At 36.8% G+C, this 13,004-nt stretch overlaps 2 protein-coding genes across 2 annotated transcripts; both read right to left on the minus strand.

The window, feature by feature from the left end:
• Positions 1-1,363: 1,363 nt before the first annotated feature.
• Positions 1,364-6,782, minus strand: LOC132730037 (uncharacterized). Its single transcript, XM_060715883.1, has 3 exons — positions 5,837-6,782; positions 3,018-3,478; positions 1,364-2,926 (listed from the first exon to the last, which is right to left on the minus strand). Exons 1-3 carry the CDS (start codon positions 6,780-6,782, stop codon positions 1,364-1,366), a joined length of 2,970 nt encoding a protein of 989 aa, XP_060571866.1.
• Positions 6,783-6,940: 158 nt separating this feature from the next.
• Positions 6,941-9,769, minus strand: LOC132730038 (uncharacterized). The gene is made up of 2 exons (XM_060715884.1): positions 9,588-9,769; positions 6,941-9,263 (listed from the first exon to the last, which is right to left on the minus strand). The coding sequence occupies exon 2, from the start codon at positions 9,093-9,095 to the stop codon at positions 7,056-7,058; it is 2,040 nt and encodes a 679-aa protein (XP_060571867.1). The 5' UTR covers positions 9,096-9,263; positions 9,588-9,769; the 3' UTR covers positions 6,941-7,055.
• Between the last annotated feature and the right edge of the window lie 3,235 nt (positions 9,770-13,004).

Genomic DNA, 13,004 nt, shown 5'->3' on the forward strand with positions numbered 1-13,004 from the left:
ATAAATCACTCAGGTTGAAAAAGAATCCTGAAATTTTCCAAAGCGGAAGTTATTAACTGAAGTAATACATTTTTCAAAAGACCTTGAGTGTTAACTTGCTGGAGCTATTCCGAATGTACGGCTTTCAATGGATTATTTATGCTTAAAACCCTATTCTAACAACTCGAGAAAAAACTATCGCAATACTAGGATACAACTGTTTGTGTGGAGTGTCAGATTTGTATTATTTTTGAAAAGATTGGATGATGCTTAACGCTAATTCTTTACTTGCAATTGGATACAAAAGTCTGCTGAAGCAAATAAGTATACACGCTGTATCAACCTTCCATCATAAATGATCTTCAGTGTTTTTCTTTAATCATTCACTTTTCTGCCCTAAGTGGCGAAAGCAAACCAACACGATCCAAGTGTGTACGGTTTAATACTGAAAATACAGTAAAAAATAATCTTATAATATAATAGTCAAATTATGACTAAAACATGACGTTTTAAGAACAATTAAGTCTACAGTATTGCAGTATAGCATTATTCTAAAATACCATGAAACCCAAATATCTATATAATACCAGCTATTATGAGCTATTAATCGTACAAGCTATTACAAGTGCGAAAACTAAAGTACGAATTTTTTGGGTACATATAAAATGTTTGACAAGGATTTCTACTCCAAATTTACAATAAATGTTAACAGAGAATAAAAGGCGAGAAGTGTGGGGAATAAATACATACACTGTTGTGGTGTACAACTTGCACAAATGACAAAAAACCCAGCCTGAAAAGACTGAAAACACATGAACGTTAAGAACACGTTGTAGCGTATAAAACTCTAACGAATAGACACAGCGTACCGGACGGATAACCGGTAACACACCACCAAAACTGAACGGTCATAGACACCTAAATTAGATATTCCTCACACTCCCCCCTGTTATTTCTCAAAATAACACTTAACAAAAATATCTAAATATTTGAATACGAAACTTTATATAACAAGAGTATGAATAAACATTACATATTTCACCAGATTTATCCAAAAATAAAATAATCAGAAGATCTGCATTAACAATGTAATCCTAAATTGTGATTATTGTGAAACTGAACACTGTCACTTTGTTATACATCAGTTCCATATATCTGAATCATTTAACACTTCACAAGTAGAACTAATTCTACTATTGGTCTAGTGTAGTAAGTCCTCTTACTGTCTTTCATAACACAAACCTCAACCTTGCGAATACGACCATCCTGACTTGGAAAGGTTTTTGTAACCCTAGCTAAAGGCCAAAAATTACGTGCAACTTCTGAATCTTTGAGAAGTACAATATCGCCCACCTTGAGAGGATCCTGGTCTTTATGCCAAACTCTACGACCCTGTAAAGTTTGAAGGTATTCTCTCCTCCAACGGACCCAGAACTGACAGGCAAGGTGCTGTACTTGCTTCCACTGTTTTTTTGTACAGATCCTTAATGTCTACATTGCCTAGAGGGGTTTGATCACACTCTAACTTTTGAGTGAGAAGTGAGGAGGGGCTTAACACCTCAGGGATATCTGGATCATTAGATACAGGGACAATAGGTCGAGAATTGATGATCGCAGACACTTCGGCCATTAGAGTAACTAAAACATCATGTGTCAAACTCTTAACTTCAAGTAACATTGCCTCAAGGATGCGGCGGGAGACACCAATCATCCGCTCCCAGACCCCTCCCATATGTGAACTATGGGGGCTATTGAAAACCCACTGACAATCATGAGATTGAAGGAAGCCTTGAGTTTTCTCATCTTCGACATTTATAACTTCAATATTGAGAAGACTAGTGGCACCAACAAAATTTGATCCACGATCAGATCGGAACTGTTTGACCTTACCACGCAAAGAGATAAACCTACGGAGGGCATTAATAAATGCAGATGACGACATTTCAGCGATAACCTCTATATGAACAGCACGAATAGTAAGACATGTGAACAACACTGCCCATCTTTTGGAAGCTGCATGTCCACCCCTAGTGCGTCTAGCCACGACTTCCCAGGGACCAAATACATCAACCCCAACATAACTAAAGGGCGGAGCCTGTTCTACTCTTTCAATAGGCAATTCAGACATTTTCTGACATTCAAAACGACCTCTTAACCTCTTACACAATACACAGTCACGGATGACAGTAGAAACTAAACGTTTCCCTCCAGTTATCCAAAAGCCAGCTGACCTAACTGCGCCTTCGGTAAAGGATCTACCTTGGTGATGTATCAACTTATGGTAATGTTCTACCAAAAGTCGAGAGAGGTGGTGCTTACCAGGTAAGACTATAGGGTTTTTCTCTAGTTCAGGCAGTTTACTCCTATTGAGGCGACCACCAACATGAAGTAAACCATCAGAACCAAGCTTAGGATCTAGAGACAAAATGCTACTATCTCTATTTAGGGCCTTGCCTTCTGAAAGAAGCTTTAACTCCTTACTGTAAACTTCGTGCTGGACCTTACTTAACAGGTAAAATTTGACCTCATCCCTAAACTTAACATCCTTAGCTTCAGGACAAAGATGCCATCCTTTACAGGGTAATCTTTTGTGGTAAGATAATACAATATGCCTAAGAGTTGACACAGCTCTGACCAATCTCTCAAAAGATGAGAACTTATCGACAATGCTTGCAAGTGACTTCCCTACAATAACTTTGGTTGACAGAATGCAAACTTCAGGGCGAATTTCCTTGTCGTGCTCGGGACTAAGGAGTGGAAAGTACTCAGGTGTGGACACCTGCCCTGGTAAAGGTAAGCTTGGGCCTTGTAACCAAGAACTTTGCTTCAATTGCTCAACGCTTGCACCTCTGCTTCCTATATCTGCAGGGTTTAACTTAGAGGGAACATAATTCCACTGTCTTGAATTGCTAACATGAAGAATTTTCTGAACACGATTACTAACATACTGATAGAATATTACAGATGTAACCAAGAACTACTCTACTGTCTGTGTAAAACTTAACATTACCTAAATCAACGTCCAATTGCTCACTAACAGACTGATATATTTGAGTAGCTAACACTGCAGCACACAACTCTAACCTTGGGATACTGTGACCTTTTTCAGGGGCAAGCTTACTCTTTCCTAACACAAAACCTATCTGACACTGGCCATTGGATGAGTATCCTACAACATATGCAACAGCAGATACAGCACTTTCTGATGCATCTGCAAAAATATGCAACTCAAGTCTAGACATTTGACTAAGTGAGCCGACAAAATAACTTCTACGAATGTCGAGAGATGCGACATCTGCTAATCTACATCTCCAACTTTCCCATTTCTTAGCAATATCTAGAGGAATAGGATCATCCCATTCTACCTTGGTGGATACTATCTCTCGAAGGATTAACCTTCCTTCTAGTACTACGGGGGCCAAAAATCCAAGCGGATCAAAAAGACTATTAATTGTCGACAAAATACCTCTCTTAGTAACAGGCTGAACTGACATGTCCACTTTAAACATGAATTGATCATTCTCAATATTCCAAACAATACCTAAACTGCGCTGACTTGGTAAACCACCATAATCAAGATCAACATCCTTCAGACCTTTCCCTAACACGGGGGAGGAAGTGTTACACGAAGGATGGAGTTCTTATGATAACTTGTTTGGAGTTCTTATGATAACTGTCACGGAGTTCCAGGAAAACGTTACGGATTTCTGTGGAAAACTTTTCTATATACCTGGAGAACTCGCGTAAATGATGGTTATTTTTAACTTTAAATGGGGAGTTTGAGGTGCTAAATTTAACTTTGATAATTAAGCTTGCCCTACATATTGTATTTTGTTTCAGAAAAAATATTTTAGTCCATATTTCGTCGCCTTTTTAAAAAAAATCTGGTAGTTTTGAGAAAAATTACCAAATTACTTGCTAATTCGTACATATTGACCTTTTCATTTGTGATCTTCTTCGTTGCTATACATAATCACCTAATTATTATGGAGAGTTGCAAACATAAAGCCAAGGCTAATAAATTTATACCCGATTTTTCAAATGTTACGGAGTTCTTGCGATAACTCAGAATATGTCCTGGAGTTCTTATGATAACTTTTGTTACTGCCAGTATGTTTTTGTGCTTAATCACGGCACGTTTACGGTTTAAAAGGTATCAGTTTTTTGTCATAGAAACGTATAAAGTTCTATGACAATGATATGACGATAGAAAGTAAGTCTTCAATAAGATATGTGAGTCACCGTAAGGTTCATGCCGTTTACCGACCCTGTTCCTTTCTCTATTAAATCCAATGTAGCATCACGTGACGTACAACAATCTCCATATTTCGGAAAATTACTGCATACATTTTTCTTATCAAAGTTGGAGTCCTAGTTGTGGAAATTTTGCAACAACTTTTGCTGTAACTGATTTACAAAAATATATTGTCGAACTTCTTTCGCTCGAACCCGTAGGGCACGTGCAAATCTGTGTAAGATCGGTAGTAATCGGTTGATTTTTTATGCATAAAAAGATCATACATTTCGGGTGCATGGGTGTGAAGGGTATCCCGGTTACATACGATACATGGTATATTATGATACAATTTACTTAGCCGCTTTTGAGCCCAACTACTTATTGTCTGCTTTAGAAAGGCGGTTGCTTAAAACATGTAACTGAGAAAAATGGTAAGTTTTAAACAATTTTTCCTTGGCGGTTTAAGCCATGTTACTGCTGAATACAGGTGACCGCTGATTCAGGTTTTCCTGAAGATTTTTGTTTGTTTGTTTCATTTTACGCCTTTTCCCAACAGTATTTCAGTCATATGGGCGGGTAGTTTCCTAACCATCGTTCCTGGAGAGTTACACCAGTACTAGACTACCTTCCTCCGTGCTAAACTACCAAAGCATCTCCCGGGATCGAACCCACGTCAGAGAGGTAACTGGATTAGAAGTCATCGATTCAAACCCCTCGACCACGGAGGCGGTCGTTCCTGAAGATAGCTTAGCACCTGTTTATCCTATATATAGACTGTACACCAAAGCAGTTTCATGTCTTCTCCAGATATATTGAATGATCGTGTTTTAGTTTTGCCACATGGCCTCAATGTTGCATTTTGCGGACACGGACACTTATGACATAAAACTTTTGTTGACAAAAAGTATACACAGAAACATTTAGTGCATTCGTTGGGTTTTATGTCAATATGATTTCGCACAAAATTTAATTAGGAACTAAAACACGATCAAAACCAACGTTATATAACCAAATTTTTGTGCAAATGATAAGCGTACTATGCTTCATAATGATTTTACACTTATTGACTAATAAAATACGTTTAAATGTGCCGTAATTAAGCACACGAAACACACTGGCAGTAACAAAAGTTATCATAAGAACTCCAGGACATATTTTGAGTTATCACAAGAACTCCGTAACATTAGAAAAATCGGGTATACATTTATTAGCCCGGGCTTTATGTTTGCAACTCTCCACTATAATTAGGTGATTATGTATAGCAACGAAGAAGATCACAAATGACAAGGTCAATATGTACGAATTAGCAAATAATTTGGAAATTTTTCTCAAAACTACCAGATTTTTTTTCAACGGCGACGAAATATGGACTAAAAGATTTTTTCTGAAACATAATTCAATATGAAGGGCAAGCTTAATTATCAAAGTTTAATTTAGCACCTCAAACTCCCCATTTAAAGTTAAAAATAACCATTATTTACGCGAGTTCTCCAAGTATATAGAAAAGTTTTCCACAGAAATCCGTAACGTTTTCCAGGAACTCCGTGACAGTTATCATAAGAACTCCAAACAAGTTATCATAAGAACTCCATCCTTCGTGTAACACTTCCTCCCCCGTGCCTAAGTCATCAACAGAAAATTGCTTCAAAACTTCAGGTTCATTAGACACAATCTTGTGGAGGCGCAACTTGCTAGCGCTCAAATCTCTCCGAGTTCTTTTTAACAAGTCTACAGCTTTTTCTACAGAGGGTTGCGAAGATAACCCATCATCTACATAGAAGTCCCTATTTACAAATACTCTAATATCTTCATCAGAATTGTCAACAGATTTTCTAAGGCAATAGGTGGCTATAGCTGGCGAAGGGCTGTTGCCAAATACATGCTTAGCCATTTGATACTCTACCAATACGTTAGTGGGGTCATTGTCTTTAAACCAAAAAAATCTGAGATAATTTCTATGGCTCTCCTGCACCCTAAAGGAATAGAACATCTGCTCTATGTCTGCTACCACAGCAATCTGATCCTTTCTGAATCTTATCAAAACACCTAACAAGCTATTAGTAAGGTCGGGACCTTGAAGGAGGACGGAATTTAGAGAGACACCCTCTAACTTGGCTGATGAGTCAAATACAACTCGGATTTGGTTGGGTTTCCTAGGGTGGTAAACACCAAATATAGGTAAGTACCAGCACTCGTCATATGGACCTAACTTGGGGGCCAATTCAGCATGACCATTGCTGAATAATTTATCCATGAACTCAAAAAAGTGAGCTTTCTTTACAGGATCTTTCTCTAGACCTTTGAGAAGATTGTTGGTCCTTTTAACAACCTGTTTCTTATTGTTGGGTAAACGGGGCCTACCTGAGCGAAGAGGCAATGGGGCTATCCAGCCTCCATCTGGATTTTTATGGACCTGCTCATCCATGATACGTAAGAATTCTCGATCATCGACTGAGAGAGAGACTTTATTGTCAGTAGGAGTTTGAACAAACAACGGATCATGCACGGACAAAGGGTGATCACAACAAGGCTGAAACAGAGATGCTCTCCATCCTCGAAGTAACATACGTTTTGTTTACATTCACAACATCCTGAGCATGGATTTGACCAAGACATAGCTCACCCAACAACGACCCAACCCAGACCCCTAATCGCTGAGCAAAGGGCGTTCCTGGAGGGCCTAATACCTGGTCAAATACATGATGCGCTTCAATAACAATCTCGCCCTAACAATAACATAATTTCAGACTGAGCATCAAACTCTGGTATTTGATCAGAAATGTGTTTCAAATGATCATGATGTCTAGCATTAGCTGGTGTGCAAATTTCATTGTTATCGTTAGGTATATGAGAACCACTCTATCAGAGTAGGCAGATTATAAGTGCAAGAACCATCAAGTGATTGAACCACTATGTTGCTAGCCCTGCGGCCGCTGACAACCATACAACCATTACATTTTTTTAGTAAATACTCATGATTTTGACCACAAATGCCTAACATAGAGAACAGCTCTGGTTTTATCAATGACCTATTACTTTGTTCATCTACAATACAGTAACATTTTACAACATTTTCATTATTGTTTTGTGAAAACACATTTACAAGTACAATTTTTGAACATGATTTTCCCTCACTAGAATCACAAATCTCAGTACAAGAAGTTGTCACTGTCACGTTTTTCCTTTGAGGATCTTGGGCTTCTTTTGTCTTATGGTCATCTGCATATGAATAGGGCTTATTATTAAAACTTGGAGCAGGAGCACTTTCATTCATGTGACACTCACTAGCCCTGTGTTGACTAGAATAACACTTAAAACACAAATGTTTCTCAAAGAGAAACTTTTTCTTTTCATCTTGAGACATTCCTTTGAAAACTCGGCACTTTTCCAACTTATGTGAAGTTCTGTGAATTGGACATTTATCATCTATTACTGTGGTTTTCCTAACAGAAACATGTCTGTCGTACGAACTACGTGTGTGTTTTGGAGTGGCGGTTGCAACCGATAAAGGAGCATCAAAATTGAAACTTGGGTCATTTCTGATTCTACTTTGCTCTCGGACAAACTTTGCAAATTCACTAAAAGGAGGAAATGCTACATTGAATGATTGTTTATATCTTGTCGCTGTAGTCGTCCATTTCTCTTGCAAGAACTGCGGAAGCTTGTTCACGATTAGATTTACCCCTATAGCAGCATCAAAGTATGATAGAATTGACGAATACTTAGGATCACATTTAAGACCTTCAATTTCAGACAATATATCAGAAAGATCATACAACTGTGAAGACGTTCTTGCAGATATTTTGGGGAATGATGACAATTTTGTCATAGTGGCGTGGTAAACATTCTCAGGAGTTCCAAATCGTTCATCTAGCCTTTCCCAAATTTTACGCAGACCTTCAGTTGGATTATATATAAAGGCAGCCTTCAAAGAAGTTGCTTGACTCTTGGAACTGGACCCTAACCATTTGATAAGCAAATCTGTTTCCTCACTTGGGTTTGCATCTATTTCTTTCATCACTGACTTGAAAGTTTGTTTCCATGACTGATAAGTTTCTGGTTTTTCGTTAAACACAGTCATTCTAGAGATTAACAGATCTTTCTTCAATAAATACTTGGTAAAGTCATTTCCAGTACTTGATGGTTGGAAACTTACAGCTTCCGGATTCAAAGACTTCTCTTGCTTTACTTTTGAAATAAATTCTGCTGTTCTAATCTTTGAGTCTGCAATAGGTATATCATTCAATTTGGATTCTAAATCTGCATCACTATCTGATAACTGTTCTAGCTCAACTATAGCCAAGTCCAACTCCTCTTTATCCTTCAACAATTGCATTTCTATATCAAGTTCTTGTTTCCTCCTAGTTGATTCAGCTGCTTCCTTTTTCTCCTTCTCTTCCAGAGCGACACGCTGTAGTTCCAATTCCGCTGCCTTTTCAGCATATGCTACCTTTGCTTTAGCTGCGTTTAATCTTGCACGAGAAGATTTACTTGTTTTTGAAGATTTTGAGAACAGATCAGACTTTAAACCTTTAAGAAAATCCATAAATGCATTTGCAGCCTTTCGTTTGTCTGCAATATCTGCTGTCACTAATGAGTACTTAGAAAGGCTGTCTTCAGTACCGGTTCGAGACAGATATCTTAAGAACTCTGTTGCTTTGCTATCAAACACTGAATAATATTGAATAGTTTTAGATTTGACTGATTTCAATTGTAAGGAGTCCACATCTTGTGTCAGGGTTCCATTATCTGAGATGAATTTATCTAAATTTTCCCAGTGTTCTTTTATCTTTTCTTCATACCTTTTAATAGTCTCTGCATAGGCCTCCATTGCCTTAGATGTTAATTTCTTGATGCGTTCCGGCTTTGTTGATGTCATTCACGATGATGACGGGTGATGTAAACACATCTACAGAAGTGGTGTAGGAGTACACTAGTGAATAACGCTCAACAGTACTGTAGCAGTAGTGTACAAAACAGTTATTAATCTTTTCTGCCCTAAGTGGCGAAAGCAAACCAACACGATCCAAGTGTGTACGGTTTAATACTGAAAATACAGTAAAAAATAATCTTATAACATAATAATCAAATTATGACTAAAACATGACGTTTTTATAACAATTAAGACTATTGTATTGCAGTATAGCATTATTCTAAAATAACATGAAACCCAAATATCTATATAATACCAGCTATTATGAGCTATTAATATGAGCTATTAATCGTACAAGCTAGTACAAGTGCGAAAACTTAAGTACGAATCTTTTGGGTACGAAACCATATAAAATGTTTGACAAGGATTTCTACTCCAAATTTACAATAAATGTTAACAGAGAATAAAAGGCGAGAAGTGTGGGGAATAAATACATACACTGTTGTGGTGTACAACTTGCACAAATGACAAAAAACCCAGCCTGAAAAGACTGAAAACACATGAAAGTTAAGAACACGTTGTAGCGTATAAAACTCTAACGAATAGACACAGCGTACCGGACGGATAACCGGTAACACACCACCAAAACTGAACGGTCATAGACACCTAAATTAGATATTCCTCACAATTAGTTCATCAAAATATTTAGTCCGAAAAGAAAGGGTATTGTCATCTGCATAGTTATATAAAGTACATTTTTTTATAAAGAAAAATATGTCATTTATGAAAATATTGAACAGTAGAGGGCCCAGGATTGATCCTTGAGGGACACCTTTGGATATATTAGCCCATGAACTTACAATATTGCCTATTTTATTTGCTGTTTCCTGTTTGACAGATAAGATTGCATGAGGTTGGTGGCAGGGCCTGATAAGCCATATGCTTTTAGCTTATCTAAAAGAATGTCATGTGGCAGACAATCAAATGCCTTGTCCATCAAAATTGCTGCCACATATTCATTGTTATCCAGGGCCTGTCTCCAGTCCTCAAGTAGTCTTAACAGAGTAGTTTGACACCCATGGCCTTTCCTAAAAGCACATAAATAATTGTCAAATATATCATCAAAAAAAGCAGAGAGCTAAACTAAACCTATTGTAATAGATTATAATGAAAAAAAATATAATAGAAGCTTAATTGTGATTTTACAAGTCGATTTCGGTATTGTAACATATATTTCGGTTCGTGACAAATCAGGGAATAATCTTGATATTTAGTTATTTGTTTCTAATATCATTATTAATGATTATTTCGAGCTGATTTTTTGCATGAAAGTCAAACTTAACCTATTGTAATATATAATAATGAAAAAAATATAATAAAACGCTTAATTATGATTCTATAAGTTGATTTCGGTAATGAAAAGTTGATTTCGGTAACTTTACCGAAATCAAGTTGATTTCGGTATCGTAACGTACCGATGTTTCCTAAGCCCGAAAATACAACAGTGAATTAACATTAAGTTCTAAGTCAGATGTTAAATATACAATAATTTGGACAAGTTTTACAAATTAATAGAATTGAAAGTGAATAATGATAAATCTATAAAATCGCGAAAATACATGACACTGAAACTATTGACACTTAATCTGTCAGTTAAGCCTATAAAATAATCAACTCGCTACATTAAACAGATATTCAAAGAAACCTAAATGATATTAACATTTTTACTGTTTGAAAATACCTGTCTGGTCCTTCATTCGAATGATTTTCACGCAAAGTTTTGAATCGTGTGGAGTTGCAAATGGTTTACATATTAAAGGGAAGTAACGTACATGAATTCGTACTACATATTTTCGTACCTAATCTGCAAAAACTAGGTAAAGAGGGCCAAGATGGCCTTTATATATCTCACCTGATTATGCAGACTCAATATCATTTATTTCGTCTGCGTGACCGAGTTTTTGACCACAGAAGACCAGCATATTCAAATTTAATATAGAAATTATCAAAACAAGCTTTCTGACCAATTTCAAGCATATTTGGATCAAAACTGTAGCCTCTTAGTCTAGAGTGTTAACACGTTTTATTTCCATATTTGTGTTATGAACAGAACAGAACAAAAAATTTATCCGCAGTGGCGGATTCAGGCCCGGGCTTCAGGGCTGCAGCCCCCCCCCCCCCCCCTCGGCCAAAAGATACGTTTACCAGCTGGGCTGGAATATATTTTGGTCAGTTTCAAACTTTGATCTGTCATCCAGTTGTTAATCTAATGTCTGGGGGCTTGGCAGATCTTTATCTATCAACATGCTTGAATGACTTCAATGTTTCAACTGCATAATTGATTGGTTTATTACTTTCCAAAGGTCTAATGAAATTAACATCACAGATAGTGGCAAATAGATGTGTTACATTGTACACTATACTTTACTATCTTAGTTTTTCCATTTTCTTTGCGAAAGCCCTAGCTATAATTAAGAAATTGAAAATTATTATTTGAAAATTAAAAAAATGGCGAGTTTTATGAAGATAATATTAAAGGAATTGCATTTTAATAACTAGTTTTACTAAGATTTTTATCAAGATGAAATGATTGGTATAACTTTTTACGACAGTTATATTTTCAAAATAAAATTTAAATTGTTCTGACCTCTGGATTCATTGATGAAAAAAGTTCTTATTGAATATAAGTGTTTCAAATTATTTTTTTGTACAATAGAGAGGCAATTTTATACAAGTTTAATTATTCATATCATTATATACTTAAATTCATGAACACATGTCAAAAATGATAATTTTCATTCTTAAAAAAGTGAGTTTTAGGTGCTAAAGTAAACTTAAATAATTAAGCTTGCCTTACATCATGTATTACGTGTCAAAAACTAATTCATAGTCCATTTTACATCGCCTTTTGCTTAAAAGCTGACCAGTAGTTTTGAGTAAACTTGGCGATCCGGAATATGGGGATATGGTCATAACAGTATACTTGAAAAGGTACAATTGAAATATCTTAAACATATATTAAACTTAACTACTTAAGAGATACAGGTTTGTATTGCATGAAGATCTTATCAATCAAAAGTAATCGATTTGCAATACATAGTTGCAGTTCCTTGTCAGTCTGTTTTGTACGAAGTTCTGTCATGGTCTACATTGTTCCAGTCACTACGTGTTTTTGGAAATTTCCATAAAAATGACGGATTGAAATATTGACAAGTCCATTTAGGATATCAGCGCGACAATGAGTATACAGGTGAGACACAGCGATTATATACATGATGTACATGATGTTTTAAGTCAGTTCGTTGGGCCTTAATATATATGATCTAAAACACAGTATATAAACAAAATCACTTTACCCTGTCTTGTGAGCCTATATGTAATTCAATATATAACCATGTCTTGCGAGTAAAAGCATGTTACTTCCGATCACTGTATCTTACTTGGGAGTCTAGATATATTCAGGTACGTATATTAACCTGATATATTTTAACTTGCATCTTACTTGCGATAACAGTCAGTCAGTCAGTAGTTTAAGCTTAATGAGGGTCCATCCGCCCGCGAGGGCACAAAATGCAGCTTGTGCTGTCGAGTACGGACCCCGGACATGTCACCAGTCATGCCCTTAAAGAGTTAATTTTGAAGCACAAAGTGGTGATAATTTACCTCCATGCAATTTCCACGGAGTATTAGCCAAAGATATAAATTTTGAGCCAAAAGTAGGTCACTGTACGGCAGTCAATGAGAACCTAAATGTACAGTAACCTGTGACAATAGGAAAGGTGTTTAGCCCTGAAAAGGGCTGTTGGTGCCAGCTATAGGCCTGCCTTACAAGCCGTCTATCTGTACTAGGGGCTCACGCACCCTAGTACACCATCCTCGTCGTCTCAGCTTACTTTGTAGGGCCACCCCCTCGGC

The sequence above is a fragment of the Ruditapes philippinarum genome, unplaced genomic scaffold, assembly GCF_026571515.1.
Source record: "Ruditapes philippinarum isolate M1 unplaced genomic scaffold, ASM2657151v2 ctg12049_1_1_1_1, whole genome shotgun sequence".
Taxonomy (NCBI): Eukaryota; Metazoa; Mollusca; class Bivalvia; order Venerida; family Veneridae; genus Ruditapes; species Ruditapes philippinarum.

What these genes read in the sequence shown, in the direction of transcription:
- LOC132730037 (XM_060715883.1), bottom strand. Translation starts at nt 6,782, where the DNA reads ATGTTACTTCGAGGATGGAGAGCATCTCTGTTTCAGCCTTGTTGTGAT. An exon ending in ATTTTCTGTTGATGACTTAG is followed by an intron (nt 3,479 to 5,836) that starts GCACGGGGGAGG and finishes TCATGTTTAAAG; the next exon opens with TGGACATGTCAGTTCAGCCT. An exon ending in CTACTCAAATATATCAGTCT is followed by an intron (nt 2,927 to 3,017) that starts GTTAGTGAGCAA and finishes ATATTCTATCAG; the next exon opens with TATGTTAGTAATCGTGTTCA.
- LOC132730038 (XM_060715884.1), bottom strand. Translation starts at nt 9,095, where the DNA reads ATGACATCAACAAAGCCGGAACGCATCAAGAAATTAACATCTAAGGCA.